The sequence below is a fragment of the Erpetoichthys calabaricus genome, chromosome 9 (genome assembly GCF_900747795.2).
Source record: "Erpetoichthys calabaricus chromosome 9, fErpCal1.3, whole genome shotgun sequence".
NCBI lineage: Eukaryota > Metazoa > Chordata > Cladistia > Polypteriformes > Polypteridae > Erpetoichthys > Erpetoichthys calabaricus.
Genome location: NC_041402.2, coordinates 106,345,228 through 106,372,312, shown reverse-complemented (window position 1 = coordinate 106,372,312; position 27,085 = coordinate 106,345,228). Strand labels below are relative to the sequence as shown.

Genomic DNA, 27,085 nt, shown 5'->3' with positions numbered 1-27,085 from the left:
AGAGATATCATGGAGCTCTGCGTCTGCACATGGTGAGAAGCGCTGAGTAAGTAACAAGTAGTTGTATCATTGTAATGTATTTCTGAGGTGGCAATGATAGACTGGCCATCTAGCTCTATGAAGAGAATCACTTGTGTTCTGCTGTATTGAATTTAACTCATTTTTGACACCCATTACATACCCAACCAACCCGGAATGGGTTCTATGCTTGAATTGCCCTTCCCAAGATTTCTTACATCAATTCAAGGGCTTTTTGAGAGTTTTTTCTTGTTTTTGCAGGGAGTCAAGGCTGGGGGCTGTCAAAATAGAGAGCCTGTTAAAGCATTGCTTGTGTGGTTTTGAGCTATACAACAAATAAATTGTTGTTTTGACACATGGTCAAGTTTTTGGTAGTTCTAAAAGTTAGCTTTTTTCCCCTACTTTTATTGTCACAGTCACGATCACGCCATTAGCCGAAATATATAGTCGATCTGACGCTCTACATTTTCAAATAATATTGCATTAGTGTGATAATGTTTTCTGATTGGTACTATTCAGGTCATCAAATGATTTCTTCAAAATGTCACATATATTTGTTTCTTTCGTTTTTTGCCTGGTGCTGCATTGACATCATAGACCAGAAGGCGTAAGCTTATTCAGTGCGAGCAGGAACACACAGGTGGCTGGGTGCTGCGTGCTACAACATGCTTGACCTGGCGGCAATGGACGCACATGTACTGTACAAGGCATGCACGGGTCCACCGAGAAAAGAAGAGTGTTCTTTACTCACCTTGCAGAGGAACTTCGTCGTCGCTTCTTACAAGAAAAGGCAATGGAAAAAGAAAAAGAGGATGCAACAGACAAGCTTCTGTTACAAGACCACCACTTGCCCCAGGAAAGCAAACTCAGTTAGTGTCAGGTGCCACTTCAATTTAACAGGAACCACAGCATAGACAGAAGTGTGTACATTGCAACAGGTACACACGTCATAAATGTAGGAAGGACGGTCCTTGGGCGTGTGGGAACTGTTAGCGTTTGAATTTGATGATTGTATATAGCGCGGAACTGACCTCTCTGTAATATTCTTTACTCTGCATGTCCTGGAGTACAAAAGAAACACCACCATGAACCAAAATGTGGAGATTGGGCAAGATAGAGAGAAAGAAAAAAAAAAAACACGGTCACTGATTACAACCACAAGGAGGTATGCAAATGAATATGAATAATATAAATAATGTTGCAACAGTGGCACAATGTTTTCCGAAATGTACTACACAGGTCATAAAATGAGTTATTCCAAATATCATATATACCTATGTCTCTGTTTTTCTGTCAGTGCAGTATCATGGACCGTAAACTGCATACTAATTCAGCGTGAGCCAGAACACTGAATAAAACTGAATACAAAAAAATTCAAGTGACAGTGAGATACAAAGAAGGCAGATTCACCAGTGTTTCTGTGTCAGCTGTTATCCCCCCAGATCAGACAATTTCCAGTTCCATTGTCTCAAAACTCCACTCACATCTACAGTTATTCCCAGTTTCAAATAAAAACTAACAAAGTTAGATCTGAGTGGGGGTGGGGGGGTCGTATTGTGATCGTGACTGAGAAAATAAAAGTGAAAAAAAAAAAAAAAAAAGAGAACTTTTACAAGTACTATAAATATACAGTACATTAGCTGTAACAGACGCAAATCAAATGTATGTTTTTACTGTATAATATTAACAATAAGCACAGCTCACTACTCAGAACAGTAAATTTGCCTGGCAACCAGGATTGAACTCATGCCCTTTTGATTACAAGTCAGCAGTTCTTACCGCTGCACCACGGAAGCTGTCATACTGCACTTGCATCTTTTGTGAAAGTGTTTATTTGATATTTGGACTTCAGGCTGTTCGCTTCCCGGGTCCTCCCCATGTCTGTGTGGGTTTCCTCTGGGTGTTCCGGTTTCCTCCCACAGTCCAAAGACATGCAGATTAGGTGCATTGGTGATTCTAAATTGTCCCTAGTGTGTGCTTGGTGTGTGTGTGTGTGTGTGCGCCCTGTGGTGGGCTGGCACCCTGCCCGGGGTTTGTTTCCTGCCTTGCGTCCTGTGCTGGCTGGGATTGGCACCAGCAGACCCCCATGACCCTGTAGTTAGGATATAGCGGGTTGGATAATGGATGGATGGATGGATGGGACTTCAGGCTTCACACATTATACAGTTCATGTCAACATTTGTCATTTATTACTAAAACATGAAAAATGTTTGTTTTAACAATGTGTTTACGTAGATTGTTGTAGAAACGGAACACACATGAAATGTATGTATTCCAAATAATGATCTATTATTCCCCTCTAAAACTCCAGCACTTCACTCCAAGATAATCAAGGCTGGAACTGGGAGAAGTTCTTGCCCTTTCTGCAGTGGTGGGGGTGATGGTATAGCAGGCTGCTTGCCGCTCATGGTTATCGACACATTTACAAGACAAAAGATGCTGATGGAGAGGTGTGAAGGGATTTAAAGTGGGACGGATTTACGAGTTTTTTCGTAGGCTTTGGTAATTCTAGTGTTAAGTTCAATGATGATATACATACAGCAATCAAAGAGCCTTGGAGGTTAAAATAACTGAGTGGAAAACATGAGTGCTGTTAGAGATGGGAAAAAAATAGGTTTTGGTTTCAGTGCATCTCAATAGCTGAAACTGAATTTATTTTTCTTTTCTTGTGTGCTTATGACCCAGTGATGGTCAAGTCGGGAACAATCTTACAGTAGGCAATCGTGAAAGTTCTGTGCATGGCTGCTATAGTTCTGTGATGTCACACTGACTTTGTAAAGTGCTTGGGGGGAAAAAAAAAGTTCACCTAAACCGGCCACACCGTGAATTACCAAGAAAATATTTCCCAAACAAGGTCAAAGTGTCTTGGGTATATAAACATCACTAAAGGAAATACATTCCTGAACTTTAAATATTACTTTTCAGATATCTTCTGTAGATGAGTTATTAAATGCTCTCTATACACTTTTATATACCACAAAAATAAAACATTGTACTCTTTTATAAGATATTGCTTCCTAGTTTGTCAGGAAATTGTGTAGTTTTTATTTTTTTTTCATATGCAGAAACATACTGTACAATTATAGAAACACTGTGCTATGTAAATGCATGACCAACATTTTAAATGAAAATGTAACTCTAATTATTTAGATAGCCTATTCTTCATGCTCAAAGCACTTTAAACATTCAAAATTTACAACAGGACTGAAGGCACAGAAAGCAATCAAATAACTGAGAAACTGACAGTATTGGGCAAACAACAAACTCTGCAGCTCATTGCCACTATCTAAGAGAAAATAAATTGTTCTTAGTTACAGTATATATAAAGAGCAAGTGATGGCCCTTCGAAAAAAACACTTGTTCAGTAATATTTTTTGCTGTTAACATGTGTGTATTTTCCTTTATTTTTCTTAAATCTCTAAATGGCAAAGCCTGTAGTCTCGCCATACAAGTGCAACAATCTGAGAATATCCAGATAGTTTAAGTGATTAAGTTTATAATAGCATGTAAAACTTACATAAGTACTCAGTGGGAACCATAATTTCTTGGAGTGAATGACTTAATTATTACCATCTGAAGACACCAGTCTGAGAACTTTGAAATAATTGTTGTTATACTTATTGTAATTTGGAAGAAACTGTAATCTACTGTAGCTCTCTTATTTCTCTCTAACAGAAGGAAGAACTGCCAAAAGTTTAAGATCACTCATATCTACAACTCTAACTTTGCTTGTTCTAGAAGACCTTGAGTATCTCTTTCCATTTTTTGAAGTGTTTGCTTTGGTATAGGCCACAATGAAGCACAACAAACAAAAATATTTTTAATATACGGTAAATGAACAATTTCTGTCAAAATGAAACTGCTTTAAAAATGTTTAACTTCAACATAGCCAAAATGTAATATTTATAGCAAAGTTTTTAAATGCTAAATTCTAAAAAATGAAAGAATCCAAAAGAAATTACAACTTAATGAAAGCTTATGTACATCACATTTTTTTTTCTTTTATGTGTCTTTAGTTTTCAAAAAAAGACTGTGGAATCCTCCAAAATTATAGAGCTAGACTTGAACAGCATAACCATGGTACATTATCAAAGATGGCAGCTGTTGCACAGAAAATATATTTCATCTGTAATTCGGGATCAAACAGTTCAATGGCTATCAACCATTTAACTGGAGTTTGTACAACTACACAAAATAGGAAACTAGCAAAAGCAAAACAAAATAATATGTGTAACCCTACGACCGGATACTTTTTTGCACAAAACATTCAAACATTAATGTAGCATGATGCTAACATACTCATAATGAATATGTCCACGCGCTCATTAATTTGATCTGTTTTGGGATTGTGGGGAACTGATGTGTTTCTCCTTAATAGTAATTAATATAATACTCAAGTCAGCAAAGTAGTCAGAAAAGGGAAATGGGGAGTACAGGTCCAAGCTTAAACAATCCAAATAATTTCCTTTTAAGAAACACTGAAAAAAATTTAAACAAACCATGAAAAATATCAAGAGGAATGGAACGGTCTGAAAAGGAACATTGACCTTGCAAATCTTTCATGTCACAATATTGTCATTAATCAATACATATTTACTTACTACAAACATTTCATAAATTGAAAATTTATTCAATCACCATTAATGTTGAATGAGATATGCATGGCAAGAAAATGCTGTCTATATCAGCCACTCATTTTTATTTTAAGACAGTAAAGAATGTCTCTTATGCCAAATATGATTTTTTAAAACATTTATAAACTTTGCTTTACATCTAAATATACTAGGTTTTTGTTATTTTATTCATACTTAAAAAGTACCTTACTTTAAAAATCTATTTATGTTTTCAGGTCTCCAATGACTGACGACAGCACTGTAAACTAATGTAATTGTCTCTTCTCAGAAAGACTTTTAAGACTGTTGTAATAAACAAAAACACTAACGTAACCTTAATTTATGATAGAAATTCTTAGTCACTTGACACCTTAAAAATTAGAAATAATAATAAATATTTCTGTCTTAACACAGGTTAATTCTATACAGAAAACTGATATACATTACCACTGCTCTGGGTGATTTGGCGCTTGGTGATCATTTGTTTACACTTTGGATCCATCAGCTCACTGTTCTTATTCTGTTTAAGACACTGCAGCATGTTCTTAGAGTCTGATTCGGGACAAAACCGCTGAAGGCAACAGTATATACCAGAACACATCATTAGAAATGGTACGAGTTAAAACAGAGATTTTCAAAACCTGTCAAAATATACAAGACTGTCTTGTCATGATAATCAATTATCTGTGATATTCACTTTTAAATTTATTAAGTTTAGCAATCTTTCTCAGAAGAAAAGTTTTAACGTATGTCACTTTCTTTTTTGTTTTTAAATGGAGACACTGCCACTTTCAGAACAGTTTGTCCTGGTTTAGGCTTTGAGAGGTTTATGTCTACAGTTATAGCAACGGACAGATGATAACACATTTAACAAAATCAACTGGTCAATAGTAGATACAAACCTTAATCATCTGTTTACAAACCCTCATGAGGGTGTAATCTAACTCAGGATCCATCATTTCATTCTCCTGCAGCTTGAATATCTTTTGATGACAGCGCTGAGTCAACTGTTTCTTATTATCTTTCAGACATTCAATCATCTAAATACAAACAGTAGAAGGAACAGTCTTAAGAGTTACTGATAGCAAAAATATACAATATTTAAGAAAAATATCATTACACTAAATATTTACATATTTGAACTGGAGGAAAAAAACCTGAGCGTATACTTTAATGAAATGTTAAAAATCCATAATCAATATCATTAGATATATAGGAACACTTTATTTTACCTATAAGGACACCATAAATATACAATTACTCCAGGAATCCTCTTTAATAAAACCCCTGTGTGCGTCCAGTGTCCATGTGTGTGTGTGTCTTCTGGTGAAGTGCACATTCACGGGGCAAGGTGCGATGCTTCAAAGCCCGCCTGACGCGTCACACAAGACAAAGAGAGGGGGGGACCTATAAATATCGCGCTGCTGATCCAATCAGATTTCTGGAAATGAGGTAAGACTTAAAACAAAAGGCACGAAAAATCCAATCGGGTACTGAGACGCGGAGACCAGCTTCCCCAAAGAGGAGGGATTAGTGTTTGTGGTTGTACAAGTGTTCACTCTGAGGATGTCAGATTTGCGATTAAGAAGCCTGGCCCAGTAAAGTGTCAGTTGTTGAAGGGGTTTTCCTAAATATACGAATTTTCATGATATTATAATAGGATGACTTTTAAAAGTAGATTTATTTTCGCGCACATAAAATCTGTTGCTGAGGAGATGCCACACATACAATAATCAGCTGCATGCCAGCACAGATTAAAATACTTGCTGGGGAACTGCACAGTACTTGCTGCAGAGACGCCACAAGCACGATTATCAACTACACGCCACACATTTCATCAGTTGCTGGGGAGAATCTGCTGATTGCCCACTGTTATGACAGAAAATTAAATGCATATTACGGACATCAACGCCAGCATTACTGTCAGAGAAAATTACAGGCATTTTACGGAAATACAAACCAGTATTAATGCAAGAGAAAATTAAAGGCACACAATACAGTGACGCATATTACAGCCACATATAAGCCAGTATTACTGTAACAGAAAATATTACGGACGTACAAGCCTATATTACTGTGACTATCTACTAACAACATGCCACCCAAAAAAGGTAATGAGCGTCAGAAAAACGCTAAAAGAGAAAGACTCAGAAGAGCAAATAGATCTATAGAGGAACAGGAAAATCAGCGTAAAAAAATTCTCAAAGAAAATGCACTACTGTTCTAGTGCCCGTTATTGTAACGGGCTTAATGTCTAGTAGCAAAATAAATCAAGAAAGAAAGGAAGGTGATACAATACCATTATTTCAAACACATAGGATTCTCTCTTAAACAAATCTGAAATTTAACTGATTTAGACTTCCACACGTTAACAGCACTCAGGATAAGAGTTCCTGAATTTACTGAATGTACAGTTAGGTCCATAAATATTTGGGCAGAGACAACGTTTTTCTAATTTTGGTTCTGTACATTACCACAATGAATTTTAAATGAAACAACTCCGATGCAGTTGAAGTGCAGACTTTCAGCTTTAATTCAGTGGGGTGAAAAAAACGATTGCATAAAAATGTGAGGCAACTAAAACATTTTTTAACACGATCCCTTCATTTCAGGGGCTCATAAGTAATTGGACAAATTAAATAACTGGAAATAAAATGTTCATTTCTAATACTTGGTTGAAAACCCTTTGCTGGCAATGACAGCCTGAAGTCTTGAACTCATGGACATCACCAGATACTGGGTTTCTTCCTTTTTAATGCTCTGCCAGGCCTTTACTGCAGCAGCTTTCAGTTGCTGTTTGTTTGTGGGCCTTTCTGTCTGAAGTTTAGTCTTCAACAAGTGAAATGCATGCTCAATTGGGTTAAGATCAGGTGACTGACTTGGCCATTCAAGAATTTTCCACTTCTTTGCTTTAATAAACTCCTGGGTTGCTTTGGCTGTATGTTTTGGGTCATTGTCCATCTGTATCATGAAACGCCGCCGAATCAATTTGACTGCATTTAGCTGGATTTGAGCAGACAGTATGTTTTTGAACACCTCAGAATTCATGCGGCTGCTTCTGTCCTGTGTCACATCATCAATAAACACTAGTGTCCCAGTGCCACTGGCAGCCATGCATGCCCAAGACACACTGCCTCCACCGTGTTTTACAGATGATGTGGTATGCTTTGGATAATGAGCTGTTCCACGCCTTCTCCATACTTTTTTCTTGCCACCATTCTGGTAGAGGTTGATATTGGTTTCATCTGTCCAAAGAATGTTTTTCCAGAACTGTGCTGGCTTTTTAGATGTTCTTTAGAAAAGTCCAATCTAGCCTTTCTATTATTGAGGCTTATGAGTGGCTTGCACCTTGCAGTGCACCCTCTGTATTTACTTTCATGCAGTCTTCTCTTTATGGTAGACTTGGATATTGATACGCCTACCCCCTGGAGAGTGTTGTTCACTTGGCTGGCTGTTGTGCAGGGGTTTCTCTTCACCATGGAAATGATTCTGTGATCATCCACCACTATTGTCTTCCGTGGACATCCAGGTCTTTTTGCATTGCTGAGTTCACCAGTGCTTGCTTTCTTTCTCAGGATGTACCAAACTGTAGATTTTGTCACTCGTAATATTGTAGCAATTTCTCGGATGGTTTTTTTCTGTTTTCGCTGCTTAAGGATGGCTTCTTTCACCTGCATGGAGAGCTTCTTTGACCGCATGTTGTCTGTTCACAGCAAAATCTTCCACATGCAAGCACCACACCTCAGATCAACTCCAGGCCTTTTATCTGCTTAATTGATAATGACATAATGACGGACTTGCCCACACCTGCCCATGAAATAGCCTTTGAGTCAATTGTCCAATTACTTTTGAGCCCCTGAAATGAAGGGATTGTGTTAAAAAAATGCTTTAGTTGCCTCACATTTTTATGCAATCGTTTTGTTCTCCCCACTGAATTAAAGTTGAAAGTCTGCACTTCAACTGCATCCGAGTTGTTTCATTTAAAATTCATTGTGGTAATGTACAGAACCAAAATTAGAAAAATGTTGCCTCTGTCCAAATATTTATGGACCTAACTGTAGCTTTATGAAAACATCTAATTTTGAACTTAAAGGATGTCTAATAACTAACACAGCACTGCTGGCCTTCCTACCAGTTTGTCTATTACAAGGCACTGTGACTGAAAAGTGCTGCTTAATAACAATTTTGACCAGCAATTCTAACAACATCAATGCACCTTTAGATCTTTATATCTACATCTTTCAAGCCATCATATAATTGCAAATATTAAAATACTTGAAAAAGGAGGAGGAGGATGGTAAGAGAGGTAAGAAAATCCCCAAGGATCACTGTTTGATAAATAAAGAGAAAAGGAACATCTTGCGGTCATCAAGTCTGCAAACCATCGGACACCACTTCCATGCCACCAGTTTATTTGGAATGCATGCCAGAAAAAAGCCTTTCCTGTTATGTGGCCACAAACACCAACATCTGTGAAATGTTACTGGAACTTTGATTAGAACTTTGTTCTATGGTCAGATGGAGAGGAAATTGAGCTTTTTGTCAACAAACACTCAAGGTGGGTTTGGCATAAAAAAAAAGAATGGCTATACTGAAAAGTGGAAGGACTCTAGAATTCTGGATGATCTGGGGAGACTCTCTAAAGAGGAGTGGTCTCATATTCTCTGTTCTGTATTCTCCTATAACATTTTATAAAGTTGGAGAAGACTCAGTGCTGTTTAATTGGCAAAGGAAGGTTACTCAATTTATTAAATGTAGGAGTGCCAATAATCATGGCTTATACAGTTTTCTTAAATTATTTCTTAATGAGGAACAATTTTTTCTCACAAACAAGTATGCTTCATTTAAATGTTGGATTTCGTTGTTTTTTCAGCGTGAGGTTAAAGTGATTCACCAAAAAGTGAATTTTTATAATTCATTTTACTCCTCTTTCCTTGGATGCCAATAATTGTGGAGGGGGCTGTATGTAGGCTGAAATAATGAGTACAGTTCAACTGTTTAATCTCTTGGCTCCATTACAGATTCTAGTCCTTTATTCCATGATTTCTGAACTAAAATCATGTGTTTCAAATCCTGAACCGGTTTCAGTGGATTCCTGAATCAGCTAATAACCAGTTTTAACAATAATTACACCAAACTGTTGATTTTACTATAAAATGTAATCATTTCTTACTATTCTATAGTAAGTGAAGATTCTCAGTCCATAGTTTACTCTCAGTCCTTTGATTAACTTCAGCTCTGCCCAACTGATTTCCCATTTAACCTTTAGGTTTACCTTTTTTGACTTAGTAATACAAGTATACACAAACACAACACTTAAAGTTAATAGTTTAATGCTTAATTTAAATGAAAATCAGAATGGTACAAAGTTCATTTCTTTCTTTATAAATTACATCACCACTGAATTTAGTTATTCAAACATAAAAATTTCTAATTGTAGGTGATGGTGCCAATTGATCTAAAGTTTTCAAAACACCAACCTGAGCATTTCCATAGGGTACATTCTGGCAATGCTTTCCAATGTCTTGCTTGCAAGAGTCATATAGTTCTGGTTCTAAACGAATATCTTCAGACTGTTCACAAAATAAACACAGAAAGGTTGAAATTGAAACTATATATAACATACATATATACATATGTATATACACATACATATACACACATATATACATATATATATACATATATATATATATAGACATAAGCTTAGGTTTACAAAACATCCTTTAACATATTCATTAATTCCTGGGTCATTTACATATGTCACTAAAGCCAGATCAAGAATCCCATTTAGGTCAACCAAGCAACAATGCAAGTCAAAATCTATTACAATTTCCAGGAATTTGCCATGTTGGAATGAACGTGAACTAAGTCAGAAAAGAACATCAAGTGTCAGGATGATAGATAAAATAATGTAATATTCACCATTATAAATTTGCACCTTTGTATTTGTTTTTTCTGTATTTCAGTTTATGATCAATAGCATTATTTCTATATACAAAATAAAAAATACACAGAATGTATCATTCAAGCATTCCAACAAGTATTTTCACTTTTTAAAGGGAAACGATGCAGTGGGTGGTCACAAAATATATGCGTCTAAGACCCCAGTCAAGTTTCCTGGGATGAAGCTTTAAGTACATATGTTATCAACTTGAAAAACTGCTGGTTACCCTGGTATGCCTGAATGAGTTAATCTCTGGAAATTCCTGAGATGTTTAATCTTGGAAATTCTTTATTCAGAAGAACCAAGTGTATTAACTTAATAAAGAAAATGTAATTAGTACCAGTGAAATATTCAATTATGCAGAGGAAAGTCTTCAGAAAGCCTCAATACAGCATAATTTAAAAAACGTATTACATTATGCTTGCACGATGATGTATGTACTTAAAGGCCTAAGAATTTATAGCACTAGGGCAAAATGTACACAGCATACATTCTGGAAATATACATAAAATTCCAGATCACTCAAAACCTTTGTTTAAACATACTTAATGCATAATCCAATGAATGAAGGAGGTAGATTAAGGCACAAATATGTAAATTGCCTGGTGGCCTCATGAATAAAAGCCTCAGTTCCTTAATATGGTTACCTATGAATACAACTCCAAATGAATATTTGAAAGAAGAAATCTCCTTTGTAAGCTGATCGGTGATTATCACATTTGTCACACACAAATCCTCCAGGGATTTAGGAGAAAGATTTAGTCTGAGCAGGATTTCAAAATCTGCACATAAAGAATTGGTGAAATATTTTACAACTAGTTAAATTGGCTTTAAGCTTGGAAAAAACAAAGGTTAATATTAGAAAATCATATGTCAAATTCATATAATGCATCCCGACTAGCAGTCCAGCACTTTCAAAGTCATTTTACAGTGTACTAATAAATGTTACTTTCCATACTAAACTAAATAATAGTGATAGCTACAAAACTTTGCAAGCTACTGTTTTGAAAAGCTGAAAACAGCAAGAGCATCAAAAACCTTTGCCACTATTACACAAATGTACAGCATGTAAATGATTCTTCACAAAAATATTACTGCAACATAAGTAGCCATTAACCACTGGATACCCATAATTGAAATACTTAAGGTAATTAAATTTTCAATATTTAAAACAAGGAGCCCTAATAACCATACTGACTGGTTTTAAAGCTGTGGAGGGTTGTTGTGCTGCCTGTCACAACAGGGTGAAGCTGAGAGGGAAAGGGAAAGGAAAAAAAGAAAAACAGAAAAAAGACCATCAGTGTGGCAGAGGAAAAACAAAGTACAATTAAATCAGTAAGACACCAAATTTACATTTTGTGATGCGTGTTTTTAACAGAGAAGTCAAATTGCACAAACTATACACATACACACAATACAGGACCAAATGGAGTCAGTCCTTGGGTTCTAAAAGCCTGTGTTAGCTTGTGTTCACCTGTTCAGTCAGTCTCTTAAGGCTAATAAAAATGCTGCTGCCATGGAAAACATCCTGCATTGTTCCTGTTCCAAAGGAGGCAGGCGCCTCTTCACCTACTAAACAGTGGCACTTGTGGGTCATATCATGAAGACCTTTAAGAAACTAGTCCCGAACTATATCAGGCACCTTGTGGTAGACCACCTGGACCCATTACAAAAAAATGACTGGAGTGGAAGATACAATTTTCTATCTGCTCCACAAGGCCTATTCTCATCTGGACAAAGCTAACAGCACCATGAGAATTATGTTTTTTATTTCTCCAATGCAATTAATACCATTTAGCCATCCCTGTTAAAAGGTAAGTTACAAAATATACAGCCTATGTTGTCCTGGATAAATCTGCTGGGCAGACCGCAGTTTGTGAGTCTCAAGAACTGTGTTGCTGATACAGATGTGAGCAACACTAGCGCTCCTTAAAGAACAGTCATGTCTTCGTTTCTCTTCACACTGTACATTTCTGACCAAAACTATAACACCTGGGGCCTCATGTATAAACGGTGCGTATGCACGGAAATGTTGCGTACGAACCTTTCCACGCTCAAATCGCGATGTATAAAACCTAAACTTGGCATAAAGCCACGCACATTTCCACGGTAACTCATACCTTGGCATACGCAATTTCTCCGCTCGTTTTTGCAGACTGGCGGCACCCAGCGTCAAAGCAGTGCTACTGTTCCTGTGTGATCACCCTTTCTTTCTTAGATCCACATTCCTGACGCGGCTTTATAAATACACTGATACTAACTGCATATTGTTTATTAGTGTAATGCATCTGATTGTAATTAACCTGCAGCAATATAATGGTCCAAGAAATAGCCATAGTATTCCAAATGCCATAACTGCTTTAGCGTTGTAACTCTCACTGCATCTTCTTCTTCTTTCAGCTGCTCCCATTAGGTGTTGCCACATCTTTTTCCATATTACTCTCACTGCACCACTCGGAGTATTTATATCACTGTATCTGAGTGGGGACTCACAACAGCAGCTGATCGGAAAGAGAATTATCGATACACAGCATGAAGCAGACGCTCCCTGAGCCAAGGCAAAACGCTTCAGAGACTTCCCAGTACGGACTTCGCGATTTAGAAACAGTTTCATCCCAAGAACTATAAACGCACTCAATCAGTCCATCAAGTGCTCCTTGTAGAACTGTTTGTACTTATAAGTACAATTACCTCACTGTAAACTTGCACTACAGTTATAATATTGCACAACCTGCGCCACTTTATGAAGCGTGTATTTACATATGATGATATCATTTTTAAGATGAAATGCAGCAAAATATGTTAATTATATTATACAGCTAAAACTTTAACTTTGTTAGATCTATGGACAACAATATTGTACCAATAAAAAGGAAGAAGACGGAGACAGGTTCAAGGTAATAAACTTTAACAGGTCCTTTTTTAGATTACACGTTACACAGTCTATATTTTTATATCACTTCCTCTAAGCTCCCCAATACCCATAATTCCTTATCACTATGGAATCTCCAAAGGTCCAGACTACAATATACTACATATTCCTTCCCGCTTAAAATTGTAAACTCAACTGACATATAACAAACATCATCTGCTATTAAGAACAGGAAAATAAACATGAAACAGAACACATACTGTTATCAATGCAACTACATTCCAACAAAGGAAAGAGGATAAATGACCTCAACATCCTGCTAACATAAGGTATTATCTTGTGCCTTTATATCTCCATATACATATAGTTAGTTTTCATAAGTTAAGACGGTCAGGAGGCTTCCTGCTTCTGAGAGGGTTACGTCGTACAGCTGAGGTGTGTTCATCCCCTAAGGCAGCCTCAGGTAACCTTGGCACGACAGCATCAGCAGGAATTGAAACAGGAGAGTCAGGTGGTATTCCTGGCTGGCTTTGGATCAACTCACTAAAACTGGGCTCCTCAGACGTTTCTGTGCTACCGGCTGCTTCAACAGGTATAGAGGGTAACAGCTGTTCAACATGTCGTCTCCATGTCTGGTGGTCTCGTGTGCATACCTTATAAGAGACAGGTCCAGTCTTTTGAAGAATGGTTGCTGGTACCCATTTCTCAGTGGTGGAATAGTTACGAGCAAGGACAGCATCTCCACTGAAAAACTCACGATCTTTAGCCCGCTTGGCACGTTGTTTTACTTGATCGTGCTGCTTATCATAAACTCTCATTTGAGTGGTAGCTGGTCTCAACAAATCAAGACGTGTTCTCAGCTGCCTTTTTAGGAACAGATCAGCTGGTGACATACCTGTTGTTGCATGGGGTGTGTTATGATATTTAAGAAGAAAGGTATAAAGACATTGTTTGAAAGGTGCTTCACTTTTGGATGCTTTAAGAGCATGTTTAAGGGTTTGCACCATTCTTTCAGCCAGGCCATTAGTTGAAGGATGATAAGGGCTGGATTGGAGATGTTTAATACCATTACCTTTTAGGAATTCTTCCATTTCTTGGGATACAAAAGAAGGTCCATTATCCGTCACGATCTGCTCTGGCAGTCCAAAACATGCAAACATCTCTCTTAAGGTTTGGATCGTCTTTTCTGATGTGATGTCGGCATGACAGTGATCTCAGGCCACTTAGAATGTGCATCCACTGCGACCAGAACCATAACACCCTCTACAGGTCCTGCAAAATCTAAATGAACGCGTTGCCAAGAACTGGCAGGCCATTCCCATGGATGCAATGGTGCTGGACTTGCCATATTTCTGAGGCCTTGACATGATGAACATGAATTTGCCTTTTCCTCAATATCACGATCAAGTCCAGGCCACCAAAAATAACTCCGGGCTAGCTCTTTCATTCGGACTATACCACAGTGTCCAAGATGTAACTCATCCAGAATGGGTTTCCTCAACCTTTGTGGTATAATTACTCGCATGCCCCACATGAGGCATCCTGCTGTCACAGATAGCTCCTTTCCCCGTGAAAGGTAAGGCTGAACATCAGGCAGTGCATTAAGGGTGCTAAGATCCTGCCCTTTAAGAATGCAGGTGAGTAGTTTTGACAGTGTATAATCACCCTTGGTTTCTTGCTTAATCTGGTGGGCAGTGATAGGTGCATTTTCCACCATCTTAAAGTAAAAAATCTTTTGCCCTTGTTCTCTGGGTTGGTCAGGTAGGGGAAGTCTTGACAAACCATCTGCGTTTCCATGTGTCTCTGAACGCCTGTATTTGATCTCATAATTGTGAGCCCCAAGGAGCAATGCCCAGCGCTGCAGTCTGCTTGCTGCCATAGATGGTACACCAGTGTGTGAGCCAAAAATAGACGTGAGAGGTCTGTGGTCTGTTAGCAGGGTAAATTTTCGACCAAAGAGGTAAGTGTGGAATTTTTTTATTCCAAAAATGATGCTTAAAGCCTCTTTTTCAATTTGAGGATATTTTGTTTCAGTTTTACTCAATGTTCTTGACGCAAATGCAATTGGTCGCTCCTCACCTGTTGACATAATATGCGACACAACAGCCCCAACACCGTAAGGGGATGCATCGCAAGCTAACTGAATTGGTAAGGATGGGTCAAAATGTGTTAAAACTCTTTTATCAGCCAACGCAGCCTTGGTTTTGCTAAATGTCGTTTCACACTCCTGTGACCATTTCCAGGGTCTACTCTCACACAGCAACTCATGGAGTGGTTTCAACAATGTTGCTAGCTGTGGAATGAAACGCCCATAATAGTTCATGAGACCCAAGAATGATCTCAGGTGGCTGACATTGCTTGGAGCAGGGGCATCTACTATTGCCTTCACTTTTGAAGGAGCTGTGTGCAACCCCTCAGAATCAATAACATGTCCTAGGTACTCCACAGACATTTTGAAAAAGTCACATTTCTCCTTGTTTACACGCAGCCCATACTTTTCTAGCCTGCTTAAGGTTTTATCCAGATTGGCCATGTGCTCCTTGTCATCTCGCCCTGTGACCAGGATGTCATCCAGGTAACACTGTACCCCTGGTAATCCACTAAGGATCTGATCCATGGCACGCTGAAATAACGCTGGTGCTGAAGTAATTCCAAAGGGTAAATGACAATAACGGTACAGCCCTTTATGTGTTGTTATGGTGAGGTACTTTTGTGAGTCCTCATCTACATGCATTTGCAAGTATGCTTGGCTGAGGTCTATTTTACTAAATTTGTTTCCCCCAGCTAATCCAGCAATAATATCTTCAATCACAGGAAGGGGGTATTGCTCAGCTATGAGTACAGGGTTAACTGTTACCTTAAAGTCCCCACATAATCGTACAGATCCATCAGACTTGACCACCGGAACCACAGGTGTGGCCCACTCAGAATGAGAAACAGGGTCTAGGACTCCTAGTTTGACAAGCCGGTCAATGTCCGCCTCCACCTTAGGTCTTAAAGCGTAAGGAACACTCCTTGCCTTTAAAAATCTTGGCTGACAATTTTGTTGCACCCGGAGTGTCACTTTAATCCCTGTTATACTCCCCAGTTCCTCTTGGAATACAGCTTGGTGCTTTCTCAGGACCAAATTCAACTCAGACTGTTGAACAGACACAGCATTCACTTTGGTCCAATCCAACTGTACTTTTTCTAGCCACGATCTGCCCATCAGAGCTGGATAATCACCTTTTACAATATATACGGGCAATTTGGTTCTTTGCCCATTTAGTTCAACCTGAACCTTTGTCTTACCCAACATAGGCACACTCTCCCCAGTGTATGTCTTTATTATGATCTTAGGGTGCTTCAGTGGAAGGTGATTTAATTTTTTCTTAAACAGTTTCTCTGATATTAGGGAGACCGCTGCTCCAGTATCCACCTCCATCTTCACAGGGTGCCCATCCAGCATGGCAGTAATAGTATATGCTGCTGAGCCTCTTTTTTTATTCAGTGTTTTAATTAGTAGCTCAGCCTCAGAATCAGTCTCACTGTCAGTTTTATTTTCTTTCTGTACCACGTGCAAATTTTTCTTTTTATAAGACCAGGATGCCTTTTTATCTTTCCCTGTTTCCCCCTTGTCTGTGCCTTCCTTTCTCTTTGCTCTACATGCACGCTCCACGTGCCCTTTTTTTTTTTTTTTTTACAGCTACGGCATATGAGTTCTTTTGCCCAGCAATTCGCTGGATGGTGATCCATCTTTCCACATCTGTAACACTGTTTGGTGCCCCCTGATTGTTTGTTTGAGTCTGCTTGCACTCTGTGTACTCTAGCAGCTGCCCCTAACTGCTGTGCTTCTTTAGCAGCCAGCTCCATTGACACGGCTATCTCAATCGCTTTCTGCAATGTGAGGTTGGCCTCAGTGAGTAACCGCTTCTGAAGGCCCTCACTTCTCAATCCGCACACTAGCCTGTCCCGTAAGGCGTCATCCAAATTAGCACCAAATTCACAATATTCTGTAAGTTTCTTGAGCACCGCTACATATTGACTCGCCTTCTTCCTGGTTCCGTTTGTGAAATCTAAATCTTTCAGCTATTAATAACGGCTTAGGCGAAAAATGTGAGTCCAGAATCTTTGCAATATCATCAAATGACTTGTCACCGGGTTTTCCTGGCCGTACCAAACTTCTCAGTAGACTAAATGTCTTTGCCCCGATAACGCTAAGAAATGTCGGCACTTTCAAGTCATCGTCAATGGCGTTGGCTTTCACAAAAAACTCAAATCGCTCTGTATAATTGCCCCATTGCTCAACTGAATCATCGAATGGCCCGAAATGTCCCGTTATCATTGCCATTTTATCCCTTGTGCTTATCTTCAGTGAATGGCTAAGGAACGTTACCACAGAAATAGAAAAAAAAAAACTTGCAGCTTTTCTCTTTCCTCTCCAGCGGAAAAAAAAACTTACTTTACACGTTGCGTAGCCATAGCGGTGCACTTTTAAATCCGTCGCATCCTCGTTGCCAGTGTTATATCTATGGACAATAATATTGTACCAATAAAAAGGAAGAAGACGGAGACAGGTTCAAGGTAATAAACTTTAACAGGTCCTTTTTTAGATTACACGTTACACAGTCTATATTTTTATATCACTTCCTCTAAGCTCCCCAATACCCATAATTCCTTATCACTATGGAATCTCCAAAGGTCCAGACTACAATATACTACAAACTTCATTTAAATAATCTGTAATGTTAATAATTAAACATGTGAGGACACGGTGCCGCAGCGCTAGCTAGTTCAGGGATTGTTCCTGCATTGCGTTGTATTCTTGCGCTGACGCGACACTGGAATGATAGATGGATAGAATAATCAAACATGTACTATGAAGATATTTCAATGTTCCTTAAAAGTTCTGAAGAATCGGCGTTCTAAGCTTACAGATGGCTTAACGTCTCTTACAGAGCTGATTGTGTGGCGATTGGGCATTTGGAGAAAGAAAAGTTAGGACAGGAATTGGAGGTTAGTACGTTTGAAAGAGACAGTACTTCTGTAATAAATTATTTAATCGAAGGTCGCACATGGCGCAGCAAGACTCTTGCGTGAGATATGAACAATCACTGCGCCACCGTGTTCCCTTGTTTAATAACATGCTTTCATTCCTATCATCATGAAAATGATATCACGTATACATCTCAGTATTTTAATTATTCAGAGAGCTGTAATATCACGAATGTAATGGATTCTGTGTCCTGTCGAAGAAAGAGAAAGAACGGAAGCACGTAGTGATTCACACACATAGAGCACATAGAAGATCAAATACAGAACAAAGCATTTAACATGCTACTTGAGAAACTAGTAAAATAAACGATTTTAAGATGAAGTTTATGATGTTGTACTTTAATGGCAAAATAAACTACGTGATTAAAGTGGAAATTTCGAGATTAAAGTTGACATTTCGTGCTTTTTTCCCCACTATGTGCCTATTTGTTTTGTCTGTACCCTAATAAGCTTTCATATGACACTGAGACGGTGGACTACGACTCGCCTTTTCACGGCAACTTTGATATGTGATTTCTTTTTTATTTCGGGCACTGTGCGACTTTGTGAACTTGGATCTTTCGAGTTTCTCCGACACTCTGTCACTCGATCAACTTTCTTTTGTTGATTATACCACTGTTTAAACCAGCATTTTCCAAACTGGGAGGCGCGCCTCCCTAGGGAGGCGTGGACTAGTCTAAGGGGAGGCGCGAATATTAGCCAGGATTGACAAAAAAAAGTGCACGTGCAGCTAATACGATACGTAACATATAGGTACATATTAACTACTATGCTGCTGATGCTACCCTTACCCCGTAGCAAACAGTACGGTTCAGAAATATATCAGCACCGTAGGCCGTAGGGCTTGTATTGTCTATGCGCATACGCGAAAAGATTTGGAGGCTGCGTATTACTGCGTAAATATTCAGACGCGTTGTCGGACTTCTCACTTTCTTACCTACGATATCCACTCATTGCAAGGATAAACCACCAGCGGTATGACACGTAACTTGGCCGACCAGTAACTCTCCAAAAATCGAGACAATATAGACTTCAGTTTAGCTCAGCAGTGTTAGATTGTGTTTCTTATTTTATTTTGGCGTACCTAATTACTCACTGATCACAATAGTAAGTAATTTAATTAAGTTTAATTTTTTTAAGAACAATAAATTAATTATCCTAATATTTTTAGAGAAATGGATAAGTTCTTGACTGGTTATAAGAGAAAATCCTCTAATAATGAAGAATCTGATGTTGGCACAAGTAGTAGGAATCAGGAAGGAAGAACTCCCAAGACAAGAAAATACGATTCGTCTTATTTATCGTTCGGATTTACAAGTGTTATTACTGATAATGTGGAAAAACCAATGTGTTTGTTTTGTTCGAAAGTTTTGGCTGCTGATAGTATGAGACCCGGAAAATTAAAATGCCACATTGAAACTATGCATTCTCAATACGTTGGCAAGTCCCAAGAATTTTTTCAAAGAAAATTGGATGAGTTCACTAAACAAAAGCAAACGTTCAAAAAAATAGTTCATATTCCATCAAATGCGTTACTAGCATCGTACTTAGTATCTTACAGAATCGCGAAGTGTAAAAAACCACACACAATAGGAGAAACATTAGTTTTGCCAGCAGCTATCGATATGGTCAAAACAATGTTTGGCGAATCATATGCAAAACAGTTGCGACAAATACCGCTTGCTGATAACACTGTTGGCAGAAGAATCGATGATATATCTGACGATCTTTGCGATCAATTAGTTTCTCAGATGCGCACTTCAAAATTCGCCTTACAAGTAGATGAAGCAACCGATGTAGCTAAAGACGCACATTTAATTGCATATGTTCGATATGTTGAAGAGAATAATATAATTGAAGATATATTATTTTGCAAACCCATTCCTGGCAAAGCCACATCCAGTGAAATTTTTTAATATAATCGACAATTTTTTTGATGAGAACGGCATATTGTGGAATAATTGCATTGGGCTTTGTACAGACGGTGCACAGTCAATGTCAGGACACAAAACTGGCCTTCAAGCACTAATTAAAAGGAAAACACCCGATGTTCTCTGGACGCACTGCATGCTCCACAGAGCAGCTCTTGTATCAAAAAATATGAGTGAGGAACTTAACTACGTTTTTACAAAAGTAACGAAAGTTGTAAACTACATAAAAAACAGTCCATTAAAAGTTAGGTTATTTGCAAAGCTGTGTGAAGATATGGAAGCTGCTTACACCTCACTTTTGTATTATTGTGAAGTGCGCTGGCTATCTCGTGCAAAAGTGATTCAGAGGGTACTTGAACTCAAAGAAGAAATTGCAATTTTTCTTGAAGAAAATCATAATGAGGATGCAAATATGTTTAGGGATGATAATTTTATTATTAAACTTACCTATTTGGTGGAAATTTTTGGAAAATTGAGTGTTTTGAATAAATCGATGCAAGGGCCACAAATGCATTTATTGATTCAAAAAGATAAAGTGAAAGCATTCATTAAAAAAATGGAGATATGGAAGACAAATTTTGAAAAAAATAGGTTCGACATGTTTCCACTTTTAAATTTATGCGCCCAAGTTAATATAGAAGCAAACAAAAATCTATTTGTTGAACACTTGGATGGTTTGCTAATTCATTTTTCGAATTATTTTGATGATCTTGATTTTACAAAATATGCGTGGATACAGAAACCATTTATCGACGAAGAAGATGACGAATTTGAATTAACAAGTATTGAGAAAGAAAACTTGATTGAACTATCTTGTGATACTTCTTTAAAACAAAAATTTCAGAATGTATCTCTGATTCAATTTTGGCTAGATATTAAGAGTGAATATAATATTTTGTCAAATAAAGCTTTAAAAGTATTGCTGCCGTTCGCAACATCTTATTTATGCGAAACAGGATTTTCTGCATTAGCTGCAATAAAATCGAAATATCGTGCTCGTTTGGTTGTAGAAAAGGAGCTTCGTGTAGCTATCTCATCAATGACACCGAGATTTGATAAACTTTGCGCTAATAGGCAAGCTCATCCATCTCATTAAGCGACAATAATAAAATATTGTTATTCGTTTTTTCTTGTGTATAAGAGTTTATCTTAATAAATTTTTTAGTACTAAAAATTTTTGTGTTTGTAGTATTTTATAAAATGGAAGAGAGTCGCCATATGATCAAATATTTTTAAGGGAGCCGTGATAAAATAAAGTTTGGAAACCACTGGTTTAAACCAACAAATAGTACGTTTTTCCTTTGCCTCCACTTGGTAATCGCTGAAATTCTTATATTTTCCCCTGTGCTTTCCCATTGTCTTTTCACAGAAGGCTATTTATATTGATTTGCATATTCAAAGAGGCGTAATTCTGGGAGGAGTTGGGGCGGGACAGAAGGCTCATGCACGTGCGTTACTTTTCACGCTGATCGGGATTTATGTAGTGGAAGAACGTGAAATTTTGCGTGCGCACAGATTACTGCATCTGGATTTTTCTGTGCGTACGCACAATCCCGCTTTTGTGCTTACGCCATGTTGTAGTGTGAGTTCTACGCAAGGCGTTATACATGAGGACCCTGGTCATTTTACTTGCAGAAATCCTCCAATGATTCTGCACTTATGGAATGTATTGATAAGGGGGGTGAGACAGAGTATAGGAGTTAGGTGAAGAACTTTCTTGGTGCAAAGAGAATAGTATGCACCTTAACATCAGCAAAATCAAGGAACTGGTTAAAAACTTTCACTGCACCAAAGTGTTTCTGCACCCAGTCACTATTCAGGGAGTGGACGTAGAGATAATGCACTCCTGTAAGTACTTGAGGACCCACATATAAGACAAGTTGGAATGATCTTGGAGCACAGAAGAACTATATAAGAAAGGGCACAGCAGGCTCTTTTTCCTTAGGGGACTGTTTTCCTTTAATGTGGGAAATGATATCCTTCACATCATCTACAACTGTTATGGGCAGTGCAATATTTTCTGATGTGGTGTATTGGGTTAGGAACATCAGTTCAAGAGAGGCCGACAAAATTAACATGCTAATTAAAAGGGCAAACTCAGTTATAAGACACACTCTGGATCCCCTGGAGGTAGCACCAAAGAAGAGAATTAAAACAAAACTTAGTGCCATAATAAACAATGCTGTACATTCTCTCTCTGACACACTGACTACTTTCTGCCATTGAATTATATTCAGCAAGCATGTGTCTGGAAATGCTACTGGTACTCCTATATACCAACAGCAATATGCCTGTATAATGCTTATGACTGCCAAGTCAGACGTTTTCGTTCTTTTTAAAACTTTCTTCCTTTTAAGTCACTCTGGTCTGTGTTCAGACCATTGCGTGTGTGTGTGTACATACATCCTCATGGGGACAAATAAAAGTTCTGTCTATCTATAGACTGACGAGGCACAACATTAAAACCACCTGCCTAATATTGTGTAGACCCCCTTGTGCCATTAAAACAGCTCTGATCTGACGAGACCTGAACTCTATAAGACCTCTGAAAGGGTCCAGTGTTATTGGGCACCATGACATTAGCAGTAGATCCTTTAAAAAGTTTAGAGGTGGATCAGAATTGTTTTTCCAGCATTTCACATAGATGTTTGTCTGGATTGAGATCTGTGGAATTTAGAGGCCACATCAACATCTTGAACTCTTTGTCATGTTCATCATACCATTCTGGAAGAACTTTTGAAGTGTGGCAGGGTGCATGATCCTGCAGAAAGAGGCCCCTGCCATGCCTTAAATGAGTGTACGTGGTTTACAACAATTTTTAGGTAAATGGTACATGTCAAAGTAATATCTACATAAATGTCAGTACCCAAGGTTTCCCAGCAGAACACTGCCCAGACGATTGCCTCCAGTGGGTTGCCTTCTTCCCATCCTGGTGCATCCTGCTGCCAGGTCGATCCCATGCACACCTGGCTGTTCACATAATCAAAAAGAAAACCTGACTCATAAGTTCACGGTTCAGTTCTGACAGTTATGTGCCCATTGTAGGTGCTTTCAACAGTGGACAGGGTCAGCATAGGCACTCTGACCAGTCAGCGGCTATGAAGCCCCACATGCAACAATATTTACATAGATTGTTGTAGACACGGAACACAAATGAAATGCATGTATTCCAAATAACGATATATTATTTACCCTATACAACTCTAGGCAACTCACATGCAGGTAAACAGACTTGAGCTGAGAGAACTTTCTTCCCTTTCTGTGTTGGTTTGGGGGGGGGGATGGGATAGCAGGCTGCTTTCTGCTTCGACACATTTACAACACAAAAAACGTGGATGGAGAGGTGTGAAGTGATTTAAGGTGTGCCAGGATTACGAGCTTCTTTTTAGGCTTTGGTAATTCTAGTGTTAAATGGTGAGACGCCGTATGCCAAGACCAAACCCTTACCCTGATCAGTGCTGAACTTGCGAGCAATTCCAGCTGCAGTGTTGAACCAATTCCCCACTTATAGAGTCTCAGAATTATCCTATCATCTTGATGACCAGCATTGGGGACTTGAAAGAATTAAGTGTCATTATAAAGCTGCAATATTCTAGAAACCACAGATTTGGAACAACCAACTTCTCTTGCAATGGCAGAAATGGTTAACCCTTTGGCCTTCTTCTGGACAACCTGCTGTCACAAGGTTTCAGTCACTGCAGAGTGGCTTTCCCTCTTGGAAAGTAATTAGGAGTGTTGCCAGAAAAAACAGAAAAATGAAAAAAGCACTTAGCACAAGATAGAAACAGGAAACATGGCTGCTGAACTGCTGCGTGGGGCAGATGTATTACTATGCTTGAACCCAGCCACCCAACATACTATAGATTGTCAAACTAACTTTTGCAAAATGCTGACGAGATGAAATCCAGTATTTTTTCAGAGCTCATATCCAGCATGTTTATAAAACTTTCTTCCTGACAAAGCACACTTGGTTATGGTGCTTCCAAAATACAGAGCAACTTATCATAATTACTCAGTACCTCCTCCGGGATGCTTGGTGGCAGTCTCCCTGGGTGACGATGGTGCCTCTGTTTCCTGTAGGGCTCAACAACCCTGTGGGGATCTGGAGTGGCCACCAGGGGGTGCTACATGGATCCCGGAGCCATTTTAGACACCTCTACAGCCCTGCCCGGAAGTGCAATTAGCAACAGGTGATCAAGCACCTGGAGCACTTCCGGGTGGGCTATAAAAAGGGCCAGCATCCACCACTCAGGAGCCAGAATCGGGAGGAAGAGGACGAGGTTGCCTGGGAGGTGTAGTGGTGCCAAGGTGGCGGATTGTGTGTTTTGCTTAAGTGCTTGGGACTGTGTATTGCCTGCGGGGTTCACGGGGAAGACGTGCCCCACAGGTGAAGAAAACTAAAAGATTCTTGTGCTTTTACACGTGCCTCAGTGTGAGTCTGTGTCGGGTCGGGCGCAATATAGCACCTTTTACCACAAGTGGTAGCATTAATAAATTTAATTTGAAAAATAAAAATTTACAGATGTAAGAAAAAAAATAAAAATTCATGCATGTGGATTTTTTGCAACCTTGGTAGTAGCTGGCAATAGGGACATTATTGTAAAACACTGATAATGAAAATAAGATTCTCAAATAACTACAGCTTGCTCCATGCTACCCTCGAAAGACTGCTTCCCTTAGAGAATAGTTGCTCTACATATCCGCCACATGTATGACACCGTGACAGATGCACAGTCAGTTATAATCTCACTGACATCTCCAATATGTAGTCCAGTCCTGCAATGATACATTTTTTTTTTCTTAGAGTGCTTGAATCATTTATTATTACCTAACATAATTAACTTTTCCTGCATGATCACCAGTCATGATTTTACCGGCAACCGAATGTTTATGCAATTTTACAATTTGTAAGTGTGTGCCATTCCATAGGCTTTATTTGTTGACTGCCAACACACAACTGAATTACTACTGTTCTTTGCAGAGCAGATGTATATAAGGTAATTTGTTGGATGCAGGAGTGTTAAATTGGTTATATTGACATGAGTATCACTGTTGTATTCTGAATGAAGATGAAAAAAAAAACAAAAATATATATTATATGTATTGACCTTTTGTCAATTGTGCCACATGGCCAGAGTGCCGTAACTGATGCTCCCTAACAATGCAGATAATGCTACTGCTCATTCAACACAGAATCAAATCAGTGGTACCCAAGAATTCTTTGAAGACATTATACTGAAGGAGACCAGTCTTCGTCTCAGGTCAGTGGATAGAGTCCACGTCTCTTAACTATATAGCAAGACAGGAAGCACCAGGACTCTAAAAACTTGGACCCTCGTCCTTTTGCATAGATATTGGGAGCGCAACATACACTTTTCCAGTGACCTAATGACCATCCTTCAAAGGAAGAGTCACCAGAGACATGAATGTCACTGCCAAAGTAAGTAAACATCTCAACAAGGTCGACACACTCTCCACAGACAGACACTTCTGATAGCTGTGCCCAAGAGGTCATTAAAGGCCTGGATCTTGTTTTTTATCCAGGACACTCGCAAGCCCAGAAAATCAGACTCCTTGTTCACTCTTTCGAGAGCCCCTATCAGAGCCTCCATTGACTCCACGATGATCACAGCATCGTCAGTAAAGTCAAGATCAGTGAATCTTTCTTCACCAACAAATGCCCCACAGCTGCTGGACCGTGGAAAACTAGGAAAATAACGCAATGCAAAAAATACTCAATGCCTTGCTTACACATACTTAATGCCTTGCTTACACTTTCACTAAGTCTCGGGAACCTTGCAACAGGCCGTCTCTTTCTTATCAGACCAAAAGAAAGATAGTCTGAAATGAAATTTCCAGTCTCTGCGACAGTGCAGGTGCAACATCATACAGGAGTAGACAAATTCTGAGTCAGTGCTCCACTGAGCATTTGCACGGGCAGTTGTTTTGTGTGCGGATTCAAGTTTCACAGTGTTTCTGAAAGTTTTCTGTGCAGTCAATAATTTTTTTTGAGTAAAACAACAAAAACATAAGATAGGAACCATGACACTATGGAGTAAGATCACTGTCAAAAATAACTCTTAATAATTTAAGTGAAATTTACATTTCACACATGTCAACTACACTTGCACTTCTGAAAGTGTACTTGCTTCTGAAAATTACGTTTGCGCTTCTTAAAATCACGCTCGCTCCTAAAAGTTACGGTTGCTTCTGAAAATTATGAGTACAATTCTCAGGCGTGAACAAACTGTCAAAAATACATCACTGGACGCACAAGACATTCGCTATCGAGGAAGAAACAATCGATATTTGATACTACGCATGTGCTACAAATTTAGAATGCTGGAGTTATTTTTGACGGTGATTGTACTTCATACTTAGCCCCTTTACAGTGGCCCCAAAGGGCAAAATGCAAAAAAAATAACAAAGTGAAATTAAACAAACAATGATAACATGCAATTAACAATAAAAGAGTGAGAGCATGAAATTAACAAAATAATGGTGGGGCGTTAAAGTTAAATTCATATAGTGTTTTCTTAACTCCTATAGAAGAAGAGCTATTAGAATGTGGTATAGTCTTTTACCCTCTGTAAATTAATATGAGATAGAACTGTCTTGCTATTTCTGAAGTACAGTGTGTTCAGTGTGTGTTTGGAATTAGTCTCATGGC

At 38.6% G+C, this 27,085-nt stretch overlaps 1 protein-coding gene across 1 annotated transcript in view; it reads right to left on the bottom strand.

Moving 5' to 3' along the window:
- Window positions 1-27,085, bottom strand: part of glg1a (golgi glycoprotein 1a) — a 314,175-nt gene that overhangs the window by 40,399 nt on the left and 246,691 nt on the right. The window contains exons 19-21 of the mRNA XM_051931535.1: window positions 10,112-10,204; window positions 5,534-5,671; window positions 5,079-5,202 (exon numbers count right to left, since the gene is read on the bottom strand). Of these exons, the coding sequence (XP_051787495.1) occupies window positions 5,079-5,202; window positions 5,534-5,671; window positions 10,112-10,204 (355 nt within the window). The remainder of the gene's footprint in view (window positions 1-5,078; window positions 5,203-5,533; window positions 5,672-10,111; window positions 10,205-27,085) is intronic.